Source organism: Oryctolagus cuniculus, chromosome 15 (assembly GCF_051225735.1).
Source record: "Oryctolagus cuniculus isolate XC-2025 breed Fujian yellow rabbit chromosome 15, ASM5122573v1, whole genome shotgun sequence".
Classification (NCBI taxonomy): Eukaryota; Metazoa; Chordata; class Mammalia; order Lagomorpha; family Leporidae; genus Oryctolagus; species Oryctolagus cuniculus.
In genome coordinates this window covers 13,478,066-13,504,130 of record NC_142881.1, presented here as the reverse complement: position 1 = coordinate 13,504,130, position 26,065 = coordinate 13,478,066, and the positions used below count along the sequence as shown (strand labels likewise).

General features: G+C 56.0%; 1 protein-coding gene across 7 annotated transcripts in view; it reads right to left on the bottom strand.

Annotated features, from left to right (window-relative positions):
• Positions 1–26,065, bottom strand: part of HSPA12A (heat shock protein family A (Hsp70) member 12A) — a 146,813-nt gene that overhangs the window by 63,363 nt on the left and 57,385 nt on the right. The window contains exon 1 of one of the 7 annotated variants that reach the window (XM_051824197.3): positions 962–1,218. The exons of 5 other annotated variants lie outside the window; for them this stretch is intronic. In XM_051824197.3, coding sequence (XP_051680157.3) covers positions 962–1,004 — 43 coding nt within the window. In that variant the 5' untranslated portion in view covers positions 1,005–1,218. Of the gene's footprint in view, positions 1–961; positions 1,219–26,065 lie in introns of those variants that run through there. One more of the 7 variants, XM_017348606.4, reaches the window with a different exon arrangement.

Here is a 26,065-nt window from a genome sequence, read left to right as displayed (position 1 = left end):
CTTTTCCGCAGCTCCGGGGAAAGCTACGGGGCCCGGCTCCACTCACCCCAGGGCTCTCGGATCAGGGACGCGCGGCGCCCCGATGCGCCCAACTTTCCCTTCCTTGGGACCCAAGGGAGCCTGGAATCCTGGCCAGCCCGAGCTCCCCGTGGCGGAAGACTTGATTTACGGCCCTGGGCTCCGAGCCGCTCCTGCGCTAACCCAGCCCCCTTCCCTGGTCCTCTCCCGCTACCCTCCCTCCTCCTGAGCCCTAATTACGCTCCCTAAGCAAAGCGTCCCTGGCACATTTGCAGAATTCGAGCGCCGGTCGTCCGCACCCGGGGCCCCCTACCCTGCCGCCCGCAAGGAGGGGACCGTCGGGCCCCCGCCGCTCCGCCCACCCCAAGCCCAGTGCGTCCCTGGGGCTGGGCGAAGAAGGAGGAGGGCTGTGGTTCGGCCGCAGCTGCAGCCCCCAGCCCCGGCGCTCGCTTGGAGCCCGGGCAGGACTGGGTGAGTGGCCAGGTCCCCGTCTCTGATTTTCCCAGGCGCCCACCCCCGCCTGGCTGAGTCACGGAAATGAGCCTCTGCGGAGTCCTGGCCACTCCGCAGCCGGCCATTTAGCGGCCCGCCCAGGCCACGGACAGGAGGGGCGGTTCTCGGACTCGCACGCGGCCCCACAGGAGGCGCCACCCCGCGGTTGGAACAGCCAGGGTGCCCCGGCTGGGACTGCGGTCCCCGTCGCAGTGTGGGCACCCCGGCCGGGGGAGCAGCACGTGACGGAGCAGCAGCCCACCTCCGGCCTCCTGGGCCCCCAGCCCCGCCGCGGCGCTGACCCCTGCCCGGTCTGCGAGGGCAGCAGGATGCAGTGGGCGCGCTCGCTTTTACCACTGCCCGCGAGTGGACTGCGGGGCACCGGCCCGTCGCGCCTCATCCTTGCCCTGCCCCGGCTGCCGCAGCCGCAGGACCCGCGCCCCGCGCTCACCTCGGGACCCGCTGTCGCTGCCGCCAGCCTCCTTGTCCGCCATGGTCGAGCAGCCTCGGCGCGCGAGAGGAGCCCTCGGCGCAGCGCCCTTGCGTGAGTCTGTGAGGGTCCCTCTGCGCGTCCTCGGGGACTGAGGCGCCGGACAGCGGGAGCACCGCTCTGACGCGGCCGCCGCCGCAGCCCGGGCTCCTCCCCGCGCTCCTCCCCGGCCCGCCCCGCTGAGCCGGGGCCAACGCGAGAAGGCGGAGCGAGGCGGGCGCAGCCCCGCACCCGCGCCCCGCCCGCCCCGAGCCGCTCCGAGGCCCGGCCCCCTCCTCTCGCGGGCTTGAGGACCGGGGGCGCGCCCCAGGGCCGGCCTGAGCTGGGGGTGGCCGCACGGCCGGGAGCGCGGCTCCGCGAGCGCCGGGGGCTGATTCTGGAGGGAGCCCCGGGCCCCGCGCTGCGTCCGTTCTTTGGAAGGCACCCAATGGCCGGGCCCGAAGCCTTCAGCCGGCACCGCACACTCCCCAGCCTCCAGGAGACGCCCGCTCCGGCCCCTCCGGTTTATTCCCAGGGTCCCAGAGGAGCGGGCCAGGGTGGCAGACCCAGGACGCGCGCGGGGCCGGGCCCTGGGCACCGTCGCAGGCGTCCGCCTCCACACCGCGCGAGGACTCCATGGCAACTCGCCCGGCGAGGCGCTGGAGGCGGAGGCGGAGCGCGCCTTCCCTGTGTATGGGATCCGGCCTCGGAGGTCTGAGAATAACGGCGTTAATAATGCAAGGCTTCTGATTCAGTCCCTGTCCCCGGCCGCCACACGCGCGCCGCTGGCACCTGTTCTGCCCGGCCGGGGGCTCCTGGGGCCCCGTGCCATCACCCCGCCTTGGCAAGGGGGGCGCGGCTGCGAACCTAGCGACCACCGTTAGAGGGGCCCTCGCTGGTGCCTGCCACGAGGCGACGCATCTCCTTTTCTCCCTGTAACTGTAGCATCTTGCAGATAAGGAAGCAGGCTTAGTGGGGTTAAGCGATGATCTCAACAGCACATACAGCCCTTGGGCGCCAGAGACGGGATCCACCTCCGCTGTCCCTGACTTCCTGAGATGGACAGCGTATGCCAAAGGACACCGAGGGGACGCTTCATTCTGCTGCCCTCAGGGATGGCCAGGTGGGCAGAGGGCTGCTGGGAGAGCCCAGAGACCCTGCTCTGCTCAGAAGGTGCTGACAGAGTGGGAATGTAACAGGAAATGTGCCTTCTCTCGCCTGCATCAAAAATCCCAAATGCAGTCCCTAAGCTTCAAGACTCTCATCTGAGAAATGGGTATGACAGGAGACACCTCCACCCACATACACTTCTCTCTCTCTCTCTTTTTTTTTTTTTTTTTTTTTTTTGACAGGCAGAGTGGACAGTGAGAGAGAGAGGCAGAGAGAGAGGTCTTCCTTTTTGCCGTTGGTTCACCCTCCAATGGCTGCCGTGGCTGGCGCGCTGTGGCCGGCGCACCGCGCTGATCCGATGGCAGGAGCCAGGTACTCATCCTGGTTTCCCATGGGGTGCAGGGCCCAAGCACTTGGGCCATCCTCCACTGCACTCCCTGGCCACAGCAGAGAGCTGGCCTGGAAGAGGGGCAACCGGGACAGAATCCGGCGCCCTGACCGGGACTAGAACCTGGTGTGCCAGCGCTGCAAGGTGGAGGATTAGCCTAGTGAGCCGCGGTGCCGGCCCACCCACATACACTTCTAAGACTGAAGAGGATTCGGTGAGATGACACATGTGATGTGCTTCCTTGGCATCATGCACATGGCCTGGAGTCCAGAAAGCAGCTAAGAGTCACAGGCATCATTTCGCTAGCCAGCAGTGGCCAGCTGTGCAGAGCAGTGAGTAGTGGAGGTATGTGGGGTGCAGCCAGTGTCCTGTGGAGCACCCTTTCCCTACAGAGAGGCTGCTTGCCTGCTGAGACGACCCCACCCCCCACCTTCTCAGAGGCCAGACCCAAGCGATGGGTTCCCAGCCAGGGCCTGGAGGCCAGGGTGTGTGGCACCCAAACGTGGACAGGAAGGAGGGTAAAGGCAATGCCCCTGCTACAGCCTGGCCCAGAAAATCAGGATGCAGAGGGAAGGGCTGGCCCTGGCCCTCTGTTGGCCCTGCAGCTGCCTTCTGGTTCTGTTCCCGTCTCCTGCTGAGTGAAGAGGCCTCCTGGGTTGGAAGGGGAGGAGAGAGGTACAGCCCCTGGCTCTCTGTCCACCCAGTTTACCAGTATTGCACGGACGCACAGGTGGACAGTGATGCCAGCTATTAGACACAGCACTGACTGAGTCAGGCCTGTGCTCACAACCATACTGGGCTTCCCCGGTGCTCACGCAGCACTGTGGGCAGCCCTGACTGCCGAGGGAGACGGTACCACCCAGCCTTCCTCCACCCCAGTTACAAGCCCCTTCTCTCAGCAGGCTTAGCACCCCTTTCTCTTGCTCCTCTGCTTGTCCCACATCCAGGAATCCTCCAGGGTCCCTGTCCAAGACCACCAGCCCAGAGAGACCTGTTGGGACAGCCTTTCCACCCCAGCTCCCACGGTATCCCACGCATCCACCTGTCTCTGTGCTGTCCTCCCTCCACTCTCTGCTGGCCAGGCAGCACTGCCCTTAGGAGGCCCCTCTGTCTATCCACAGGGATGCTCAGCTCCACTCCCAGGGCTGGACCATCCCATGGCTCTCCTGGGCTCTCCTGTCCCACCCCCTTGTCCTTTGTGAGCCTGGTCTGCCTCAGCTGTGGATGCCTTCACCCCGACCTCTTCCATCCCCCAGCCCCCTGCCTCCCCTGTGCTGGGATTTCAGGCACAAGAATGTGACTTCGCCTCATCAGCAGGCAGGGCCCTCCGGCTTTCAGGACGCCTTCCCAGCACCCCTGCTGGCCAGGGGGCCTCTCCCCATCAGGCATCTTCCCGAGTGTCAGGACATTGGCCTTGGCAGCCTGTCAGAACCAGCAGGAACTCTGCGGCTCCTGACATCTGCCTCCTGCTGTGGCAAGGCCCTGGGCACCAGCTGCCCTCGCCAGACCCCGGCCGCGGGGACATGAGGACATGTGAGCAGGATGGGAGATGACATGCAGGTCCCAGTGCCGGGGGCAGGGAGCAGACAGTCCAGGTTTCCAGGGGAGCAGCAGAGACGATGAACACCCTGCCTCGGGTTTGCCTTCCCAGCTGCAGTGATGGCCACGGTGATTAAGGAGCAGGCATGGGTGCACCTGACTCTCCTGGTGTCCCTCGCTGCTTCACAGGACCGGGAAAGGGAAGCGTGCAAAGGTTGGGGCATTGCTCCACCTGTGCTGGCAAGCCAGCCCCCTTGGTGGGCTGCTCACCTCCAGACCCCTGGTCTAGGCAGTGTCTAGTACCCGGCACATGGCAGATGCTGAACTGGTCAGCAAAGCAGGAACACGGGGCTGTGCCCAGCTGGGAGGGACAGTCCCCCACACCAACACTCCAGCTGACTTTCTGCAACCCCACTGGCCCCCAGCTCAGAAGAAACTGAGATTTGCTGGTGGATCAGCAGCTTAGGAGGGCAGTGAGTCCTTGGTGGGGGAGAAGGAGGGCATCAGGCCAGGGGGAAGGAAATTGCCACAGGAGGAAGCAGCGTGCCAGAGAGCCTGGGGTCAGCGGGGACTGCAGGGAAACCAGGAACCCCCAGGAGGGCTGAGGACATGCCTGTCTGGGCCTATTTTTTCACTGTACAGAAGGGTCCGGGGCTGAGTATTTGGTGCAGGGACATCTGCATCCCATATCAAAGTGCCTGGGGTCAAGGACTGGCTCTGCTCCTGACTCCAGTTTCTTGCTAATGTGCACACTGGGAGGCAGCAGGTGATGACCCAACTACTTAGCTCCCTGCCACCCATGTAAGAGACCCAGATTGAGTTTCTGGCTTCCGGTTTTGGACTTGCCCAGCCCCCGCTGTTGTGGACATTTGGGCAGTGAACCCATGGATAAGAGATCTCGCTCTCTCTCTCTTCTTTCTTGCAATGCCTTTCATGTAAATAAAATGCCAGCTACTCCACTTCCAATCCAGCTCCCTGCTAATGCACCTGGGAAAAGCAGCAGAAGATGGGCCCCTACCCCTACTTGGGAGACCCGAATGACACTCCTGGTTCTGGCTCCTGGTTTCACCTTGGCCCAGCTCTAGCCATTTCAGCCATTTGGGGAGGGAACCAGTGTATGAAATCTCTCTCCCTATCTCCCCCTCTCTCTCTCTCTCTGTAATGCTGCCTTTCAACTAAATAAAATAAATCTTTACAAAAAAAACTGTAGGCAGGATTATTATGGGAAACAATATACATAATACATTCAGAATAGGCTCGGGATATTTAAGCACAGTAAATGTAGCATAGGTACTGTTATTCAATTTACATATTTAAAACCCAAAAATGCCTTTACCCAGTGTATTACAAATGAGGGAATGGATCTAGGCAAAGTTTTCTCAGCTGGTGGAGACATACAGAAGATAATGGGCTGAGCAGCTTTTTTAAAAAATGTTTATAAATTTTTTTGTTAAGAAGCACTGTTACTAGTTCAAATCTGAATTCTTTCCTGGAATTGTCCACTAAAAAAACTGCTTTGGACCCTCTGATATGCCACCAGAAGTTTGTCTACAAGTTGGATATAACAGAGGTGACTCCTTATAATAAAAAAAAAATATTCAGACTGCCTCTAATGCACCATAAACCCTTACACGGAAAGCCTGGGCACAGGTCAGACCCTGACCTCTGATCTTCGGTGCATTTTAAAAATCAGAGCAGGAAGGCCAGGATATGCATCCCCCTCCCCTGTGCCCCCCCCCCCACCGTGGGGTGACTCAGCCTCCCCATTAACATTCCGAAACACACTTCACATATACAACACGCACTGCCCTAGGACCGCTCCTGGGCACAAATTCAAGGGCCAGAGGAAATGATTTCTCCAAATACCACACTCGCTCGAGCCTGCAATGTAAACTTTAGAAATGCCTTCGCAGGTAATGGAGGGTTATCCAAACATTTTTTGGTAAGAATTTCAAACAGCACAGGGATCTTTCTGCTGGTTCCTTTCTCAGCAGCATTTTCAGAACTGTGCAAACCCCAGCCACGCAGAACTCCTGGCTGGTGATAAGCCCGGACATTCCAGCAGTCACGGCTCAAGGAGGACAGTGCAGAGGGAACGGGGTGAACTGAAATGACCATGTGGCCAGGAGAGCCTTCAGCGGGACAGTAAGGAATCCCAGAGCACAAGAGCCAGGGTCCCTGTCCCACGGAAGCAGATGGCTCCTCCTCTCCAACTCCCAGCCCCAAGCATGGCTCACAGTCTGTTCTCAGCAAATGTTTGTGGAAGAAATGAGTACATGGTCTAGCAAATGAATGATGGGGTGGAAACCAGAGCCCAGAGAAGCTCAATTTCTTGTACAGAGTCACACAATCCCAGTAGAACTAGGGACTAACGCCAGCCCTCTCCCTCCTGGATGAGCATGACCCACATGGATCATGGTGATGACTCCTGGGAGCACCCGAGAAGGCACTGAGGCCCCTTGCAGCTCCCTGGACAGGCGTGCAGAGCTGATGGCTTGGCAATGTCTGCCCCCTGCAGGGAGCGTGAATGGTCACATCCATGCCATGGTTCTGTCCTTCCTGGGGCGCCTGACTTCCAGGACTCCATCTCTCTAACTTTCCACAATTCTACAAGCAAGGACAGCACTGTACACTGAGCAAAGACAAGTCTGAGGGGCCCGCGTTGTGGCACAGCAGGTAAAGCTGCCCCCTGTGGCACCCGCATCCCATATGGGCACCTGTTCACGTCCTGGCTGCTCCACTTTCCGTCCAGCTCCCTGCTAATGGCCTTGGAAAGCAGTGGAAGATGGCCCAAGTGTTTGGGCCCATGAACCTGCATGGGGGACCTGGATGAAGCTCCTGGCTCTTGGCTTCAATCTCACTGAGCCCTGGTCATTGTGGCCATTTGGGAAGTGAACCAGCAGATTGAAGACCTCTCTCTCTCTCTCTCTCTCTCTCTCTCTCTCTGTAACTTCGCCTCCCAGGGAAATAAAATCTTAATAATAATAATAAAAAAATTTCTCATCCTTCCCTACTTGCATGGCCAAGGGATGTTGGCCACACATGAGAAGAGCAGTATGACAGTTGGTGGAATGGAGACAAAGACACCTTGCTGTTCCCTAGCCCACATCCCATGATCCTGCAGGGCAAACCATGGACAGGGGGTCCTGGGTGGCCAGAGCATGGGTTTCAGGCTCAAGCAAGACTGGATCCCATGCAGCCTCTCCCTGGGACCTCCTCTGACGTTGGAAAGAACCAACTGGACCCCCAGAAGGGCATCTGCCCCTGCCTCCCTCCACTGAGCACAGCACTAACAGAAGTTGTCACTCCGAACAGTGGGGAGAGAGCATCAGACCTGCTCTTAGGACCCTTGGCGCCAAGACATGGCTCTGCCACACATTTGCTCTGTGGCCTTGGGCAGGTTAGCTAGCATATCCAATGCCCAGTCTCCCTATCTATACTATGAGGATATTTTTTCTGCCTCTTCCTACTTGTCACAGACCTGGGCTGCAAACCCAGATTTGTCACTCCTTAGTTTGTGATCTTGATTAAGCTTTACTGTCACATCTATAAAATGGGGATAATTAGTGCATCCAGCATCCAGGGATGTTGTAAACATTAAATGAGGTAATGTGTGTAGAACGCTTGGCCTAGAATCCCGCACATAACAAGTGCCCGATAATAGAGACTCGCACTCCATGGTTGAGGATGACTGTGTTGGGTCTCGGGCTTATACTAACCTCAGCTCCCTCCTGTGTTTGCTCATTTTACACTGGGCACTCACTAGCATAGCCATGCACTCCACTCCTTCATCTCGGCCTCCCAAGAGAGCACATTTCATGCACAGGATAGGGAGCAGCTTCCGGGGCCACATGGAGGTCCCCAGGCCAGGCCCTCCCTGCCCACCACACCAGAGGCCTGCTACCTTCAGTGTGGTCTCCATGGCTACACAGCCCGATAATGGTCCCAACATACTCCAGCAAAGGCCTTCCCAGGCGTCAGGGAAGTGGGAGCGAGGAAAGGGAGAGGGCTCCTCCCCTAAGCCACTGCACCTGGGCAGTGCTCACTTGCAGCATGGCGGAAGCCCACTGTGTGGACCCCAGGTAACCACTGTGCGGACCCCAGGTCACCAGAGTGTGGGAAGTGCAGGGGGCAGCACAAGGGCAGAGAGTTTAATAAAACAAAATGATTTTAGCCCCTGAAACATTTGTTGTCTCTTCACTTGTCTTTTCCTTGGTGTCCCAATAGAGTTCCAAGCCAAGAAGAATTAAAGGAAAAAAATCAGAATATTCAACTTCTAAGTGCTAAGTTTCTGTTTTTAGTAACTAAGAAAATTGACGAGAAGAGAAAAATAATGAGGAAATAGATTGTATCTATGTGACTTAACAGGAGTGTGTATAAGTGTGTGTGTGAGCATGTGTGTATATGTGTGAGTGTGTATGTGAGAGGGTATGTGTGTGTGTGACCGTATGTGTATGAGTGTGTATGTGTGAGACCATGTATGAGTGTGAGAGCCTATGTGTATATGTGTGCATGTGAGCATGTGTACAGCATGTGTGTGTGTGTGGGTGAGCATGTGTGTGTGTGTGTGAGAGTGTGTGTGCAAGCATGTATGTGCGTGTGTATGAGTGTGTATATGTGAGTGTGTGGGTGAGCATATGTGTGAGAGTGTGTGTGTGTTTGTGAGAAAGTCTAAGAGCAAAATGTGCAAAACTCCCCAGGGAACACTCACAGGCATAAACTTAACTACAGTTCGGTAAGCACGTGAAGAGGGTCCCCGTCTCACGAGTCACGTCTGTTCGCTGATTACACATGGGGTGAACAACACCACGGGGTGTCTAATGACCACAAGCTGGTAAGCACGTCCTTACTTTCACCCACACACACACGGCCCCATTGTAACTCAGTAGTTTGATTCTCTGGAAAAATCCTGTGGTGACACTGAGATACTCTGACTAGTTAATCCTTCTCTTAGACATTTACTTCCCGTCAAAAGAAAACAGCTCTATTTATGCACATATTTTAAATGTTATTGAGGAGCCAGCATTGTGGCATAGTGGGTAAAGCAGCCATCTACAACCCTGGCATCCCAGATGGGCGCTGGTTGGTGTCCCCGCTGCTCCGCTTCTGATCCAGCTCCCTGCTAATGCGCCTGGGAAAGCAGTGGAGGATGGCCCAAGTGCTTGGGTCCCTGTCACCCACCTGGACGAAGCTCCTGGCTCCTGGCTTTGGCCTGGCTTCACCCTGGCCATTGCAGCCATCTGGGGAGTGAACCAGTGGATAGAAGATTTCTCTCTATAGAGCTCTCCCTCTCTCTCTAATTCTTTCAAATAAGATAAATAAATCTTTTTAAAGTGCTTTTAATTTAATAATAAACTGTTATTTGATGCGAGGAGTAAGATGAATAAAATGTAAATAAGAGAGTGGTGCAGCAACATGAGAAAACGGCGCCTATCCCAGCAAGTGGGAAAGGGGGGGAGAGCGGTCACAGGCAGTGACTGTAATGGCTGAAGTCACGCCTGCACGCAGAGACCGGCATGCAACACTCGCACAAAGGTTTGTCTTTTCCAAGGCTCCGCGAAGTTTAGCATTCTCTTTCTCTGACTTGCAGGAGACCAAGACTTCTCATTTCCAGGGAAGGCTGAGAGCTCTGTCCTGCCTCCACCATCCCTCTGCCTCCACCATCCCTCTGCCTCTACCATCCCTCTGCCTCCTGTCGTTTGTCCTGCCTCCACCATCCCTCTGCCCCCTGTCGTTTGGCTTAGTTCCTTAATTGTGTGGCTGTTTTTTGAAACTGCAGCTGAAAACAAACTGGCCTGAATGCGTGGGCTTCAGAGGGCAGACAAGCCGCAGTGAGTTCCTGATCAGAGCCCTGCCCTTTCGGCTGTGCGCTGGGCCAAGGAATTTCACATTTGGGCCCGAAATGTCAGTCCCCACAAAAGCCCTTCTGAGGCCCGAGTGTGAGCTCGGAGCTTGCTGGTCATGGTGATGCATGGGCACCCCCAGGCACTGGCCCATCCGGGGCGGGGCCTCCTCTCTCCCTGTCTCTTGCAGTCTGTGGCCACATCTCTCGTCTGTTTTGGGTTTGTGCCCCTTTGGGAATCTGGCAAATGCTCAGATTTTGCAAGCCATTTCGAGGGTTTCATGGGTCGATACAGCGTGGGAGTTCAGAAACTGCTCACTTCGGGCCATCTGAGCGCACCTGTGTAGACAATCAGGGCTTCTCCCCCCTCCCAACACCTTCCCTTCAGTGGGGTGGGGGGTCGGGGGACAGGGAGGCTGTCCAAGGTCACAACTTCAATTCCACATACACTGGATGAGGTTGGACAAGCACAAAAGCGCATGGAGAATGAGATGTCTTTTAGGCTGAAGCCAGGAGGGCAGCGAGGCAGTGTCCAAGGCAGTGTTAAGAGCACCAGCTTGGGCTTGATCTCCTGCCATGTGACTGTGAGCATTTCTTGGTACCTCAACTTTTTCTTCTGTAAAATGGGGATAATCAGTGTACCGACTTCACAGGGATTTTATGAAGATTAGTGAGTTAATACAAGGATGTAAACAGTAGCTGATACAGAGAATGTGACAATATCAGCTCCGGTTGGTTATCAACCGAATGATCTGTCTACTAGCAGAACTGCATATCCAGATATATGGAGGCCATTGATGAATTTTTCTCTCTACTAATAGTTGCATTGCATTTAAAAGACCAAGAAGAAATACGTTGGTGTATTGAGAGTAGTATTTTCGGCAGAGTAAGATTAGGAGGGATTTGGCTTTTTGTTTTACACACACCCCCCCCCCCACCGCCTTCTTCTAAAGGTTTATTTTATTTATTTGAACAGCAGAGTCACACAGAGAGATGGAGAGGGAGAGACAGTGAGATTTTCCGTCTGCAGGTTTGCTCCACAATTGTCCACAATGGCCAGAGCTGGGCCAGGATCCCAGAACTCCACCCAGGTGTCTCACATGGGTGGCAGGAGTCCAAGGACGTGAGCCATCATCCTGCCTTCCCGGGTGCATTAGCAGTGAGCTGGATCAGTAGCAGGGCAGCTGGAATTCAAACTGGTGCTCTGATGAGGGACGCCAGCGTTGCAAGTGGCAGCCTCATCCACCACACCACAACACCAACCCACACGCCGCTAACATTTTCTACAGATAACCGGATTTCTTAAAATAGTCAAACCAGAATCAATAAGTGATTCCTCACAACTGAACCATCAGAAGCGGGAGAGGTGGGTTAGGCATGGAGGAAGGCGTCTGAAAAGCAGGTGCCTAACACAGCACAAAGCAGCACCTCCCCCCACACACACACACAACCCACACAGAGCTCAGCATCTTTGCAAACCTCCGAACAGCCCTGCCCCAGCCTCCGGGAGGCGTGGCTAACTCTGCTCCCTTCCCTCCACATGCGGCCCCTTTCCATGATATCCAGACCGCCGCTAGGCAATGCTCCCTGACTTCCAGACACTGTCTATGGGCCGACCGCCTTCCCTGTGCCCTGGACAGCGGCTCGAGTGGGTGATGTCTGAGCTGAGGGCGGGAGAGCAAATGACGCGTCCAGGATGACTCAGCAAGCAGCAGCTTGGCTGGACTTCACACCCAGACCCTCCTTGCAACAACCAGGCTCATGTGACTGGACAGCTCCATGGGCCAGGGCGTCAGGGGTTCCAGCAATGAGGTCTAGAGCCAGGGAAGGTGGTCCCTGTGTTCTCATTAGAACCTTTGCCTGTGGATCATCTGGTGTTCACCGTGTGTCCACATGATTGTGTGGGCATGCATGCACATGTGACTGTGTGTGCATTAGAGGAAGAGCAGCAGAGAGAAGGCAGTTCTAGAATGCCTTTCAAGGACTCAGATACCATGTGTGGAGCGAGCTCAGACAAGAGAAACTGAATTTCAGGCTGACAAATCACAGAGGATGGACTCGGATGAGCGGGAAACAGCAAAGTCTGACCCATGGGATGGAATACCCTGGGACAGAGGCAGGCCTGGGTGGATTCGAGATCCTTGTTTCTGACCACGGATCCTGGAAGTTCAAGGTCAGGGGGAGCTGTAGAGGGGAAGTTGTTGAATTTTTGGTCCCACGCAGAAGTCCCTGGTGCTGCGCGGCAGTCAGCCAGCCCGGGTGGGAACACGCACCTGAAGAGGCAGCCTGCCCTCACGCCCTCGTGGCCTCAGCAGCCTCGCTCTCCTGGCTTCTTCCCTTCCCTCTTCGTTCCGTCCTCTGGCGCAGTGCGGAGTCAGTCTGCCCTTCCAGCCAAGAAAATTTCAGTATCCATTAGGGCAGCCCCAGCTGCAAATAATAAAGACTCCTGGCTCCATAACAGGCAAGTGCAGAGCCGTTCTGTCCTTCTCTGTGGCTCTGCCCAGTTCTGCTGTCACCTTGCCCTCAGGCAGGCGGCAGGGTGCCTGTCCCACGAGTCCTCTTGAGCCAGCAGGTGTCTGGAATATCATACATCTTCCAGTGAGGTGCTCCTCCCAGAAGGCCTCAGCTGGCCCCCTCCTCACTTCCCATTGGACAGAACTAGGTCACATGACCACTCTGTGGTCTAGCCCAATCACAGGCAAAGATGAATCTAGGTTTACCCCAGAGCTGGGACAAGGCCACAGACAGAAAGATGAACAGCAAGGAGTAAGGGGGGAACGGAGGCTGGGTAAACCACAGGGGCCTTGGCAGTGCTGGATCTCAGGGTGGACGAGGCCCTGGGGTGGACGCCCCCGGGATCCACTCTGCTTCTGCCGTGGCAGCACTGGTGTTTGCTCTCAGGAATCCTCCGCTCTCACACTGGATCCAGGCGGCCATGCTCTCCGAGGCCCGGTTGACCACCTGCATCTGGAGACTCCATGAGCAGCCCCATAACCTTCTAGTACATTCCTTCTCACAGCTTCAATAGCCAGGCCACATTTCTGTTGCTTGCAGCCAAAGAACTCCAACCAGCACATCGGATCCAAGGCCACGAGAGCCCCCTGGTCCATTCTCGGGGGCTGCTGGAAGCCTAGGACGATGCACGCAGCCCTGGAATTCAGAGCCCAAGGTCAAGAGTCAGCATCTGGATTCTCAGCGACCCTGTGGTTGGCCGTGTGGCCTGGGTAAGTCACCAGCTTCTCAGATCCGTCAGTCCCCAGCACGCCCTTGATCCCAGCAGGGCTTGGTAGCAACCCCACACGAACACGGCCATCCGTGCCACAAAATCTCAGTGCAGCTGGGGACCCGGTCCTGAGCCGCCAGGCACCGTCACTCACTCTATGCATGATCAAACTTCAGATCACATTGGCTCTCTGCACCTCAGACTTCTCCTTTGTAAAACGACACCACCCTGGGGTTTTTGGATAATTACACAAAATAATGTTTGGGAAAGAACTTTCGATTCTGTTAATGCCACCAAATATAAGAGATTGCTATTCACCGTATCTGCTAGAAGCATTCGCTTGTTTACTCACATATTAATCAAATAAAAGACATTAAAGTGTGAATGTGTGCAGTCTTGTCCTGCTTCCAAAAGCACATGTCTCTGTGTATATTTAATGCTTGGATTTCTAAAATGGAAAGAAATACAAAATGTATCAGACAGGCATGCGACTGGGGAATAGGAGGCTGGTAGGATTAAAATGAGAAAGAAAATTGGAATTCTCAAGAGAGTTAGAAAAAGGAAAAATAAATAAAATAAAATAGAAGTTGATAAATACATTTTTAAAACCAGCCTTGATCTAAGAGGGGAAGGTGGAGGGGAAAAAGGAGGCACGGAGGAGAAAGCGTGCAAGGCTGGCAGGAGAGGAGACAGGTGCTGCAGGCACTGCCCTGTGAAAAAGGGGGGTGGGCAGCAGGCACTGAGAAGGATCAAAGGGGCTTGGGATTTTGCTAGGGACCATGAATCCCCCTTTTGCATTTTCTCGAGAGACTGCAGCAAAGTTTCAATTTACTTCCGATTGGGTTGGGACCTTGTGCCCGTCTCGGGATGCAACTTAGGGCCAAGGCTGGCCCGAGCGGCAGTGCGGTTCTTACGGGTTGCAGACAGACGCTCCCTGAGCTGCCTGTGGGTGCCCTGCTCCTCACGGAGCTTGTGGTGTGGCATGAGCAGCTTGCCTGTGCCTGTCTCACTCTGTCAACCTCCCGAACTGCTCCTCATCAGCCCCGCAGGCACCACTGTGTCCTTGCTTTCACACGGGGACGGCTCTGCCTGCCAGCCACCCTGCCTAATTCCATTCTCTACACTGCTGCCAAAGTGTCTCCCAATGAGATGCAGATCTGACCACGGCTGGCCCCGATTCTAACTCCTGACTTCCTCCCCTTCTGCCCAGGGTGATGTCATAAAGAGCCTGCTCTTGGGTCTGGCCTTTGGCACCTACAGCAACTTGTGTACATCTGTCCCAGACACTCAGTGGCCACCAGCCCACAGACAATGACTGCATCGTGGCCACCCTCACACAGCTCCAGCCGTGGGTGCTAGATACACAGAGAAATTCTGCTGCTGATGGGGACAGAGTTACCCGGGGAAAGGCACATCCTTGATAGGGGCGTAGCCACCACTAACCTGGTGCTTATTCCACTTGAACTCCTGTGTGTGGAAACTCACTGCTTCCAATGGAGCTGGTATTTATTTGTGCTATCTCATGGCCAGGAGAAGACAAATGCTCTCTTAGCTGAGATTTTACAGCCAAATGTCTTCAAATGACACCAGTGAAACATGGTTATTTTCAACCACTGACAACCAAATAGCAATAAAAGTAAAGAAGAAAATAAAAGCCTCAGGGCCCCTATTATGGCACAGGGGCTCATCGAGTCCCGGCTGCTCCACTTCCGATCCACCTCCCTGCTAATGCACCTGGGAAAGCAATGGAGGGTGGCCTGAGTGCTTAGACCCCTGCACCCACATGGGAGACCTCAATGGAGATCCAGGCTCCTGGCTTCGGTCTGGGCCAGTCCCAGCTCTTGTGGCCATTTGGGGAGTGAACCAGCAGATGGAAGACCTCTCTCTCTCTCTTCCCTCTCTCCCCACCCCTCTGCCTTTCAATAAATAAAATAATCTTAAGAAAAAGGTATGCTTTCAGATATTAAACAAAGGAGAAGAAAAGAAGATCTCCCTGTGGACCCACCACCCAGCAATGCCACTGCTGACACTCGGTGGGCCCAGCACACCTGCGTCCTCTGCTGTCCCCACCAGCTGCACAGTGTGAAGCCCCCAGCCTCTCCCTCCCATGGGGCCCAGCTTCCCAGAATCTGGGCAGAACCATCTCAGCAGGGTGGAGCCGGGAAACCCCCGCGCTTGGGGCCTTGGCCCTGGGCAAAGCCGTCGCTGGCCCCAGTTCCAACTTGGCCCCATCTCCAGGCAGACACAAAGGGGTCATTTTTCTTTCCTGCATGTACAAAATGTGCTCTGGACTGGGAGTTTTTCTGGGTTATGAGATCCAACACAATTGGAAAAGATCATCTGAGGTTTTCCAAGAAAGTCAGATTTAAAGATGGTGTAGACTGAGGCCTTATTTTTGTCCCAAATAATCATGAATTATGAAAGCTGCCGGCTGGACGCTGGGGAACAGCAGGCTTTTGTGGGAAAGAAAGAGCCTGGGGAAGATGTAGACCCTGAGAGGGAGCCGCCGAGCCATGGGAGGGCTCAGCTGGGCGCCCCTCACTTCCCTGTCTCTCTGGGCGGGGCTGGGGGCACAGGCGACAGGAAGTCTGACTGCAGCTCCAGGTGAGTCAAGGTCAGGGTCTGTCCAGGGCCAGGGCTGAGTCTCACAGCACCATCCACCACCCCAGTGGGCTTCTGCTCTAGCTGCCGGGGTAGCAGTGGGTTCTGTTTGTTAAGACTGATTGATTGATCTGGAAGGCAGAGGGAATCTTCCATCTGCTGGTTTGCTCCCCCAATGATTCCAACAGCCGGGGCTGGATTAGGCTGAAGCCAACATCCCGGAACTCCATCTGGATCTCCTGTGTGGATGGCAGGGGTTCAGGCACTTGGGTCATCTTCCAATGCTTTCCCGAGAGCATTAGCGGGGAGCTAGATCCGAGGCAGAGTGGCCAGAACTTGAACTGGCATTGCCATATGGGATGCTGGCATCACAAGTGGTGGCTTAACCCGCTATGCCACAACGTCAGCCCGCAGTGAGTTCTCTATTGGGTAAAACCCATCCATTGGCCCCACCCCATGGAAGCCATAACTCCATACGGATTTACACTTTGCCCTTGCAGTCTCCCTCTGGGACTCGACCTACAAATATGGAGCAACAGTGCAGGAGGCTATGACTTGTTGCAAAATACTGGAACCTCCACACACAGTCGTTCCCAGACAAGAGCATGAACTAAAGGACGTGCGCTCCCTGATTCTCTGCACCCACAGAAAGGAAGGAAGGAAATCCCTGCACAGGGGTGTAGAGCTGTTTCCAGGAGACGAATGCTAAGTAAGCACAGCGAAGCACAAACACTAGGTGGAGGGACCAGTCTGCACGGCGTCACCGGGCCTGGGAGCACAGTGGCTGCCGGCTCAGAAAGGAGCCAGCAGGTGCTCCTGGGTGGACTTCATTCCCCTCCAGAAAGCTCCTTGGAGGCCCCTGCCCAGCCCCGGTGCCTGGCGGCCAGGGAGTGAGAAAGCAGCGCCCTGCCCCTCTGCATCTGGGCCAAGGCTCCTGGCCCCAGGGCCCTCCCCAGGGGCTGCCTGACGCCCTTGTCGATACCTTCTAAAAGGAAGTCCTGTGCTCCCCCAGTGGTTTTCAGTACTGGAAATGACATAAAAGAATTAACCAATTGTCATCTCCTCTTGCAAGATTCAATCAGCTTGCCCTGGCTCCTGGGAATGCTGTTCTTTTAATCATGTTTCTCTTCCAAATCACTCTTGCTAGGAGCAAGGAATGCCATTCATGTATCTTTGGTTCAAATCATCTCGCGTCTACTCCAGTCTTATAATTTAATAAACCAACAGTTTCAGTTTCGTAGAGAGACTTCCTCTGAATAAAAAGCTGGGAATCAGAAAGCTGCTGTTGATACGGCTGGTTTGCATTCCTGTTCACGAATTTGTCATCCCCAGGAAGACCCAGTGGGCCCACAGCTACAGTCCCCACCCCACCCCCAGACTGCTGCCCCCTATGCATGGCCCTGGGCAGGTGATGGTGCACGCGGAGGCCGCTGGGTCCCTTCTGCTGCCTCCCCTGTGCCTCCTTCTCTCTAGATTACCCTGGAGGGAGACTTGGCTCCAGAGACACAGGCCCTGGAGGAGATGGCAAAGAGGCGACCAGAGGACAAGGGACTGGGCCCCCGAGGCTGGCAGGGGCAGAGGGCTGCGTGGGAGAAGGTGATGCCTGACCTCTGCCCAACCTCAGTTCACCCTCCTTCCTGCCACCTGCGCAGGGCACACAGGAGGGAAGGACTCCTCCGTGAGCTGTTGGGTGGAGGAGCAGCCGCAGGGCCTGCACAGCCTCCCTACACTGCCTCCTCCACCACCCCTGCCTGGTAGCCTCGGGTCAGCTGGGCAGCCACATTCTTGCTGCAAAGAGCGTGGGGTGGGTACCGGATCACAGAGTTTTGTTTGTCTGCAGAAAGCCACAACAAGGGAGAGGTTGTTGGTAAACTTTGCACCCTTACCAGTGAGCCAGATCACCGCACAGGAGGCAGGCCCTGGGCTCAGAAACACGGGCCACGAGACCCCAGGAAGAAGACCCTCTTGTCTGCTGCCAGCTGCGGCTCCGCCTCCAAGCCTCTCCCAGCAGGCATGGCTCTTCCTGCACCCTCTGCCTCCAGCACTCAGGCCTGGGAGTGGTGAGCCAGCTCCATCTTGGGCAAGTCCCTCTTGGCTCTACACCTGCCAATGGCCTCCTCTTCACCAGTAACTCCCTCTCCTCATCTCTGGCACCGCCAGTAGCCCAGAGGCGGGGCTATGGTGGTGACCATGTAGTTTGGCTTCTCCTCCGAGAATTAAACATAAACTTATCCCGTGATCCTGCGATTTCTCTCTCAGCCACATAGCCAAGAGAACCGAAAACCTAACTTCACACAAGAACTTGTGCATTGGTGTTAAGAGTTATTCCCAAGAGCCAAGAGCTGGATCCAACCCAGCAACAGACAAATGAGCAAATGCATCGTGGTCTATCCACACAGTGGAATACCACTTGGCCATACACAGGAATAAATCACTGATGCCGGCTGCAATAGGGAAGAACCTTGAGAATGGTGAGCTAAATCAAAGAAGGCGGGCACAGAAGTCCTCACGTTGCATGATTCCCTTGGTGTGGAACGTTCCGAGTAGGCAAAGCCATAGAGGCAGAGAGCAGCGTGGAGGGTGCTGAGGGCTGGGGGAGGGGACAGGAGCGGCTGCTAACTGGTTCTCCTTGGGCTGACAGAAATGTGAAATTGGATAATAGTGATGATTATGCAGCATAACAAATATACAAAAACCCCGGTGAACGGAACACTTTAAAAAATAGTGAATTTTATGGAAGGTAGATGACGTCTCAGTTTTTTTAACAAGCAGCCAGCTGGCGTCACCCTGCCCTTGACCCCAGCACAGCAAGCAGGTTCCTCTAAGGATCTTTAACTCCAAGTCCCCGCTCTCCCAGACCCACCCTCTTTGTGCTGCCCCACGCTTCCCGGGGGCATGCCTTCGTGTCCTCACCGACCCAACCTGGGGCTCCTGCTGCGGTTCCTTTTTTTGTTTGTTTGTTTTAAGATTTATTTAAAAGGCAGAGTTACAGAGAGGCAGAGAGAGAAAGAGAGAGGTCTTCCATCTGCTGGTTCATTCTCCCAAATGGCCGCGACAGCCAGAGCTGGGCCGACCTGAAGCCAGGGACCTGCGGCTTCTTCTGGGTCTCCCACGCTGGTGTAGGGGCTCAAGGACTCGGGTCATCTTCTACTGCTTTCCCAGGAAAGCAGAGAGCTGGATCAGAAGTGGAGTAGCCAGGACTGGAACCATACAGAATGCTGGCACTGCAGGTGGTGGCTTCACTCACTGCGCCACAGCACCAGCCGCTGTGCTGTGGTTCCTCCCTCCCCAGATACCCCCACTGTGCAGTCTGAGACTTTGATGGGGGCTGGGAGATGAGGAGGTGGCTGGCATTCAGCCCAGCACAGGGAGACACCTAACTCACACCCTTCCACATACCTGACTTTGGAGGTGCCTTGGCGTGGCCACCACCAGGCTCTCTGCACTGACCCACGGCCTGCCGTCACCCCAGCCTCCCCTTCCTCCAGCCACCAAGCTTCCTGGGGGACAGACCCTCCACATGGGGCCTCCAGGGGTGGCCTCCCGGGCACCTCCTAAGGAGTGCTGCTTCTGCCTCCCCTCCTCCAGCCCAGGAAAGCCAAGTGCCCAGTTAAAAAGCAGCGGGGGCGAGTCTCCAACATAGCTCCTGTTGCAAGGGGTTGAGGTTGTGGGTTAAGGGTCCCAGCTTCCAGGACTGGAGACTGGGGCAGCGGAAGCTCAAGGAACTTCCCCAGGGGCTACCAGGGGCTGCGTCTTCCTGTCTGGGCGTGGCACTGTCGGTAAAGTCAGTCCAGCGGCACCCCACCCCCACCCCACCCCCAACATTCTCTTGACAATCAATTCCCCATCTAAGAGCAGCACTCGCAACTCTGCTTGGCTCTGAAACATGCTAATCAGGTTGAAGCAATAGAGCTCAATAAATTAGAGCAGAGCAGCTATTGATTCGGCTATTATCTCCTGCAGATGCAGGAAGTGCAGAAGGGAAGGCACAAGGCACCGCACCAGCCGACCTCTCCAAAGGTTTAGTGTTCATAGTAATTTGGATTTTTGTTGTTGCTTTAGGAAAATGCAGGTAGGGGAAGGACCTTCGCAAGCACAGGCCTCTGTACCTTGAGTTCACCTCCCTTCCATCTCTTGTATCAGGTCAAGTGCCAGCTCCCCAGGAGAAGTCCCAAGTGGCCACCGAACTCAGGGGTCATTCATGCCATTCCCCTGCCTGAGCCTGGAGTGGAGCCCAGACCCCGCCCCCTGTCATTCAGAGTCAAGTGACTGAGCAGGGAGGTGAGAGCGGTGCTACTGCTTTTATCAGGTGTGTCCTCGTCCTACTCAGGTTGTCCCATCTCAACCAAGCCTCAAAAGAGTTGAGTTGGGGGCCAGTGCCAGGGGGTGGCGGGTTAAGCTGTTGCTTCCAACACCACCATCCCATGTTGGAGTGCTGGCTGCTGCTTCTGATCTTGCTTCCTGCCAGTGCGCCTGGGAAAGCAGCAGATGATGGCCGAGGTGCTTGGGCCCCTGCCACTCACATGGGAGACCTGGATGGAGTCCCAGGCTCCCGGCTCCAGCCTGGCCCAGTCCCCAGTCATTGTGGGCATTCGGGGGAGTGAACCAGGGATACGAGATTTCTCTCTCTCTCTCTTTCTGTGTGTGTGTGTATGTGTCTCTCCCCTTCTCTCTCTCTTTCACTCTGCCTTACAAATAAATTAAATACATGAATTTTTAAAAAGAAAAAGAGCCTGATGGAGCAGGTACTGTGGGATTCCTGAGCTGTGGATGAGAAAAACCAAGGCTCAGAGAGGGTGGTGACTGTGTGTGGTCACACAGCCTCTAAGAACAGGTCGGGGCCTCTGGTTCTCACTGGATCACCGAGGGTTTGGGCTCTGTGGACCATGAGGCCTCTTGGTGAGGGTGAGAGCGAGTCCCCAGATGAAAGGCTGCCTGTGGAACAGGCAGGAGCAGACATGTGTGTGCTGGTGACATGTGTGTGCTGGTGACATGTGTGTGCAGCTGGCTCAGAGGCACGGCTCACAGTGGGCTGGACCAGCGATGCCCTCCTCGGGTTCAGGAATGGGTGAGAAGCTCAGAGAAAGATTCAGAAGGGTTCAGGCCAACAGCTCAAGCCAAGAGGCCCCAGGCGGCAGCACACAGCAGAGCCCATGAGGCTGCACCGGTCGGGGGCCCATGAGAGGGAATGAAGGCAAGGTGGAAGGAGGCAGGCGACAGGAGAAACTTCTAGCTCTCCCCTGGCTGGAATGAGGGACAGCAGCTTCCTCAAGGTCCACATGGCTCCTGTCACCTCCCTGGCTTGTCCCCTAACCCCCTATCTAGGTGCTCAGCGCAGCCTCTGTCCTGGGGAAGAAGGCATCTTCTCCCTCTCTGACCTTCTCTGAATGTGCTAAGACGTAAAAGCCTCACGCACCTGCAGTCTTTTCCGAGAATGTCTGCAGGCTGCTCACGAACGTCTCTGGGGGTGGCTGTGTGTGCACCGGGGAGGGGACAGTGGAAGCAGGGTTGGGTGGACATCCCCAGGGGTGTTCAGGAACCCTGACCGACAAACCCCGGGGCAGGTGGTGGCTCCTGGAAAGAGGACAGAGAGGGAGAGGGAGCGAAGGCCATACGTCTATAGATGCAGGTGAGGCTGCCCAGGCTCAGCACCCCAGAGTCGTGCATGTCCGTGGTTCAAAGACCCCATGCATCCTGCCCCCCAAAGAGGGCCTGGCCAGGCCACCCTCTGCCCGGCTCCAGACAGAGGCACATTCATAGAACGGATAAAGCAAGGAAGCTCGCCCGGAGCTGGTCCCTCTGCAAACCCTGTCTGGGGAGGAGAGGACGGGAGCCGACCGGACACTGAGGACAGAGGCCAAAGCCGGAAGCCTCGGGGTGAGCCCAGCAGTGAGGTCGTGGGCAGCAGGCCCGGGGAGGGCAAGCCCCCTCCGGGAGCTGACGTGGAAGCTGGGGTGGTGGGGGAGGGGTCACTGAAACATTTTAAGCTGTACACGAAGCCAGGGCAGGGCCTGGGGTCTGAGTCACTTCCAGGGTGTGGAATTGAGGGGCCCCGCCAGGAGGATGTTTCCGGAATGAAGAAATCCAGAAAGATGGGACGGCACTTGCAAAATCCTATCAGAGGGAATGCTGGCTTCGCTATGGGTAAAGGGCTCACAGCACGCGAGGGGGAGGGGCAGCCCGCAGTCCCCCCCCAACACCCCCATGGGCGGAGGCCTCTCTCCCAACCCAGGGACTGGGAACGGCTCCCACAGGGGCTTTGGCTTCCAGAGATACAGAGTCAGGAGACTCCGGGAGTGGGGGGTCGTCCTGGGGCTCACACTGCCGCCCCCTCGTGCCAACCAGGCTGTCCCAGGGGCTGTGCCCTCCCAGCCAGGGCCTCACCTAAACATCCCACCCTATTTCCCCGTTGTTTACTTTCCAGGTGGGCTGCACTCGGCGAGCTTAGTGAGGTCATGTTGGAGGCAGAAGAGCCAGGCAGAGGCGGGGTCTGCACTGGGCAAGGGGGGTGGGCACCAGGTCCTAGCCTGGAGTGAGAGCCCAGGACGGGCTGGCAGTAGCAGTGAGGGCTATGGGGGCCCCAGCTGTGGGATGCCAGGCCAATGGCCACAGAAACCTGGGTTGTGTGGGGTCCGGCCGTGTAGCAGCAGGCGAGGGCACCTGAAGCCCGTGGGTGCAGGGGTTGATCCTGGAGCTTGCAGAGGGACCCCCGACATTCAAGGGACACAAGGAGAAGGAGCCCTGGGCGCTCACCCACTTGCTGCAGGGCCAGCAGCCTGGGACTCCGGCGTCTGTCTACACCGGGGGCGCTCGGGGGCTATTAGCCCTTTTGCAGCTGTGGAAACTGAAGCCCAGTCAGGATAAATCACAGCCCAAAGCTGGGTCCAGAGCTCCAAGCACCCTGGGGCCCTGCCCTGTCTGATCCACGCGCAGCTCTGCAGAGAGGGGACTCGCTGCAGCCAGGCCTAAAGCCCTGGCTAGAATGGAAGAGAGGGTGGGCCAGGGGGCTCCTCCCAAATACCTGGATTCCCCCACTCCTTCTTCCTTCCACTTCTCCCTTCTTCCCTCAGTGTGGACGATCCTGTACCTGGCGGGGAGTCTGCCTGCCCTGTCCACACCGGAGAGGGCGTGGCACACCATGCCCCCGGGTGGAACCCCACAACCGGACTGCTGACAGGTGGCAGGAGCCCCAGGCACTTTTCCCCACCCCCTGCTCCCTGTTAAAGGGCCAACTAGGCAAACAGCTCCCGGGTGTTGCCCAGGGCAATTAGGATCACCTGGAAAGCTACCAGAGCTAGGTGAGGGTCTAGGTGACCCTCAAGCTGATTGGGGAAACATAGCAGCACCAATATCAGTTCTATCCTATAGATTTAGTGTTGCCCTGAGTTAGTTAGGGATGGCGGTGCTGCAGGCAGTGGCTTAACCCGCTACGCCACACTGCGGGTTCAGGGACCTGGGATTTGAACCCCTGCCCGTCTGGATGCAAAGCTAGCTCTCTGTCACCCCCTGCTGCGTCTCCTAGAGAGCCCTGGGGAGGGGCAGCCGGGGACAGGAAATGCAACACTGACTGCGACATTGTTTCCTGCCTGCCTGGTTCCGGAACGTGGATCTGTCCTTGCACTGATACTCAGGACAGATCTGTCCCTGCACTGACACACTCAGGACTTGGAGAGCCTGAGACCAGAGGGCCGGAAGCAGGAGCCCCCATGCTCCCCCGGAGGTACGCTGTAGGCAGCCCTGCTTCCCTCAGTGCCGGGATAGGGCTCAGCCCTGTTCCTATGTGAGGCAAGGGCTGGAGGATTAGGTAGGGGGCGACCGGGCATGGGGTAATCAGGGCATTTCAAGTCCTTTCCCAGAGCTGCCAGACAGAAGGGCCTGGCTGACCCCGCAGCCCCCAGGGGCCCCCTACCCGAGACATCTGCACCAGTGACGTCTTGAAGCTGCCGTGCCGCCCTCCTGCTTCTGGGGCTGCGAGTGTGCCTTCGCCCCTCAGGTGCCCAGAGCACACAGACAGAGCTGCCTGGGAGCTGACGTCACCAAGGACTAGCCAGGGGGCAGCTGACTGCCACGAAGGACATTAGTGTGGCCTCCGGGTGGTGGGGGCCGAGGGCTTTGGGCCCCTCTTCCATCCTCTGGATGTTACCCAGCCTCTAAGGATGCTGCCCCAGTGCCCTGGAGGACCCCAGGATCCAAGCCAAGCACCCCTGTGTTTGGTTCCCACGTCCCTGTCCTCGGTGGCTGCCGCAGCCCTCCCCGGCTCGGCATCCTTGGGCCTGTCTCTTGGTCTTTCAGTAGGATCCAGGCAGGTCTGGTGGGCAGCCAGCCAGGAGTGCCATCCCAGGTGTGCACACGTAGACAGCTCCCTCCTCGCCAAGCCTTTGATCTCCAGCTCCTCCGAGCTCCTGGCCACACCCTGGCTCCTGCCTCCTGGGTGCACCACCTCCATTGTCCCTGAATGTCTTCTATTTATGGCCTGGAGTAAAATCTATGAGCAGGGGTAGCCAATAGTGACTTCGGAGTTACAGGGAAGCTTTGGAATTTAGAAAACTCTGAACAAACCCTGGCTTTCGAAAGCATGTTTTGCCAAGCAGACAAAACATGAGATTTAAACAAAGCTGAATTCGATTGTCAAAGCTGAGCAATGAATTTATTATTATTCTAGGAGAAACTGACCCGTTCCCTGAAGTACTTAAGTTATTGATGCAATGGATACCACGAACGCTGAAATGTAAGGACAATTAAAAATGCATGAGTCTTAGTCTTTAAAATTGTTATCTCTGCAGACGATGGTTAAAACCCTCAAAACTGGTACAGCGTGGACTTAAGGTCATCAGTTAGAATTATGAGAGCTACTCAGGGACATCTCTCTATGTGCAGTCATCCTTAAGAGGGTTTTGCCAGTGGGATTATTCAGGAATACACAGCATCCCGTAGACTGCTTAACGGGTGTCCCAGGAGCTTGGACTGGGTTCCCGCGAGCTTTTAATTTGATTTACTCTGAAGCATCTAAGAGGCAATGCCAACGATAAACAGGAACTAAGGAACAGCCAGTGAGTGGGCTGTGGCCCCCTAGAAGCACTCAAATGGTGGGAGATGCCAGCCAGCCCGGAAGGCTCCCCTGGTCGCTCCTGGGTTGTTAAATTCCTGCTGGGTGGCGCTGGGCTCTTCCAATGTCTGAGGCTGCATTGCAACCTTTAGCACTGAGACCCTTTCCAGAACTTTCCACGGGCAGCTCAGGCACGTGCTGCCACAAGCTGAACAAAGAGCCGTATCCGTTCCTAATAACTATTGTCTTTTTCCTGGCAAACTCTGCATCATCCAGACTTTAGGAGTCTTCGGTAGTCAGAGGCAGAGAGCAGCCACCAGCCTCTTCTCTCTCCTTCTCTCCCCATCTGTCGCCTCCTGAGCCGGGAGCCTGCACTCGGGCTTCCCCAGACCACACAGGGACACTTGTCACCGCACGACAGAGCGTGCCCAGAAGGGCGTGGGTCAGTGTTTAACAACCAGCTTTCTCACCACTGATTTGTGTGGTTTTTGTAGATCTCTGTGGCATGTGTGTTCCTGCCGTGGCCGACTTGAAGCCACCAACATGACACACTGAGTGCAGAGCTGGGAAGACCTAAAGTACCATGGATGCTAGATTAACACATTAGTTATTTTGCATCACTTAGCTACACAGACACAAATAACTTTAAGAACAAAGACAATAAAATGCACTAAATTAATTAGAAAGCACTGAGTTCTGTTATTACCTTTCCTTTTATTGTAATTTATTGAAGTGTAATGTTCCCATTTAATATTTAATAATGCCCGTGTTTAACAACAGGTTCACAAAATTCCTGCAAATTTAACCACTGGCTTGCAGGAGTTGCCAACCTACTTCTGGCACGCCTGGGGTGCACAGCAGGTGGTGAAAAGTCAAGAGCATCCCCTTCGGCCAGCGCCGTGGCTCACTAGGCTAATCCTCCGCCTGCAGCACCAGCACTCCAGGTTCTAGTCCCGGTCGGGGCGCCGGATTCTGTCCCGGTTGCCCCTCTTCCAGGCCAGCTCTCTGCTGTGGCCCGGGAGTGCAGTGGAGGATGGCCCAAGTCCTTGGGCCCTGCACCCCATGGGAGACCAGGAGAAGCACCTGGCTCCTGGCTTCGGATCAGCGCAGTGCGCCGGCCGCAGTGCGCCGGCCACAGCGGCCATTGGAGGGTGAACCAATGGTAAAGGAAGACCTTTCTCTCTCTGTCTCTCTCTCTCACTGTCCACTCTGCCTGTCCAAAAAAAAAAAAAAAAAAAAAGATAAAAAGAAAAAAAAAGAGCGTCCCCTTCTAGAAACAAGATGGTAACTTGACAGTCCCAAGCAATCTAGCCTTCAAATACGCATGTTTTTGCTTA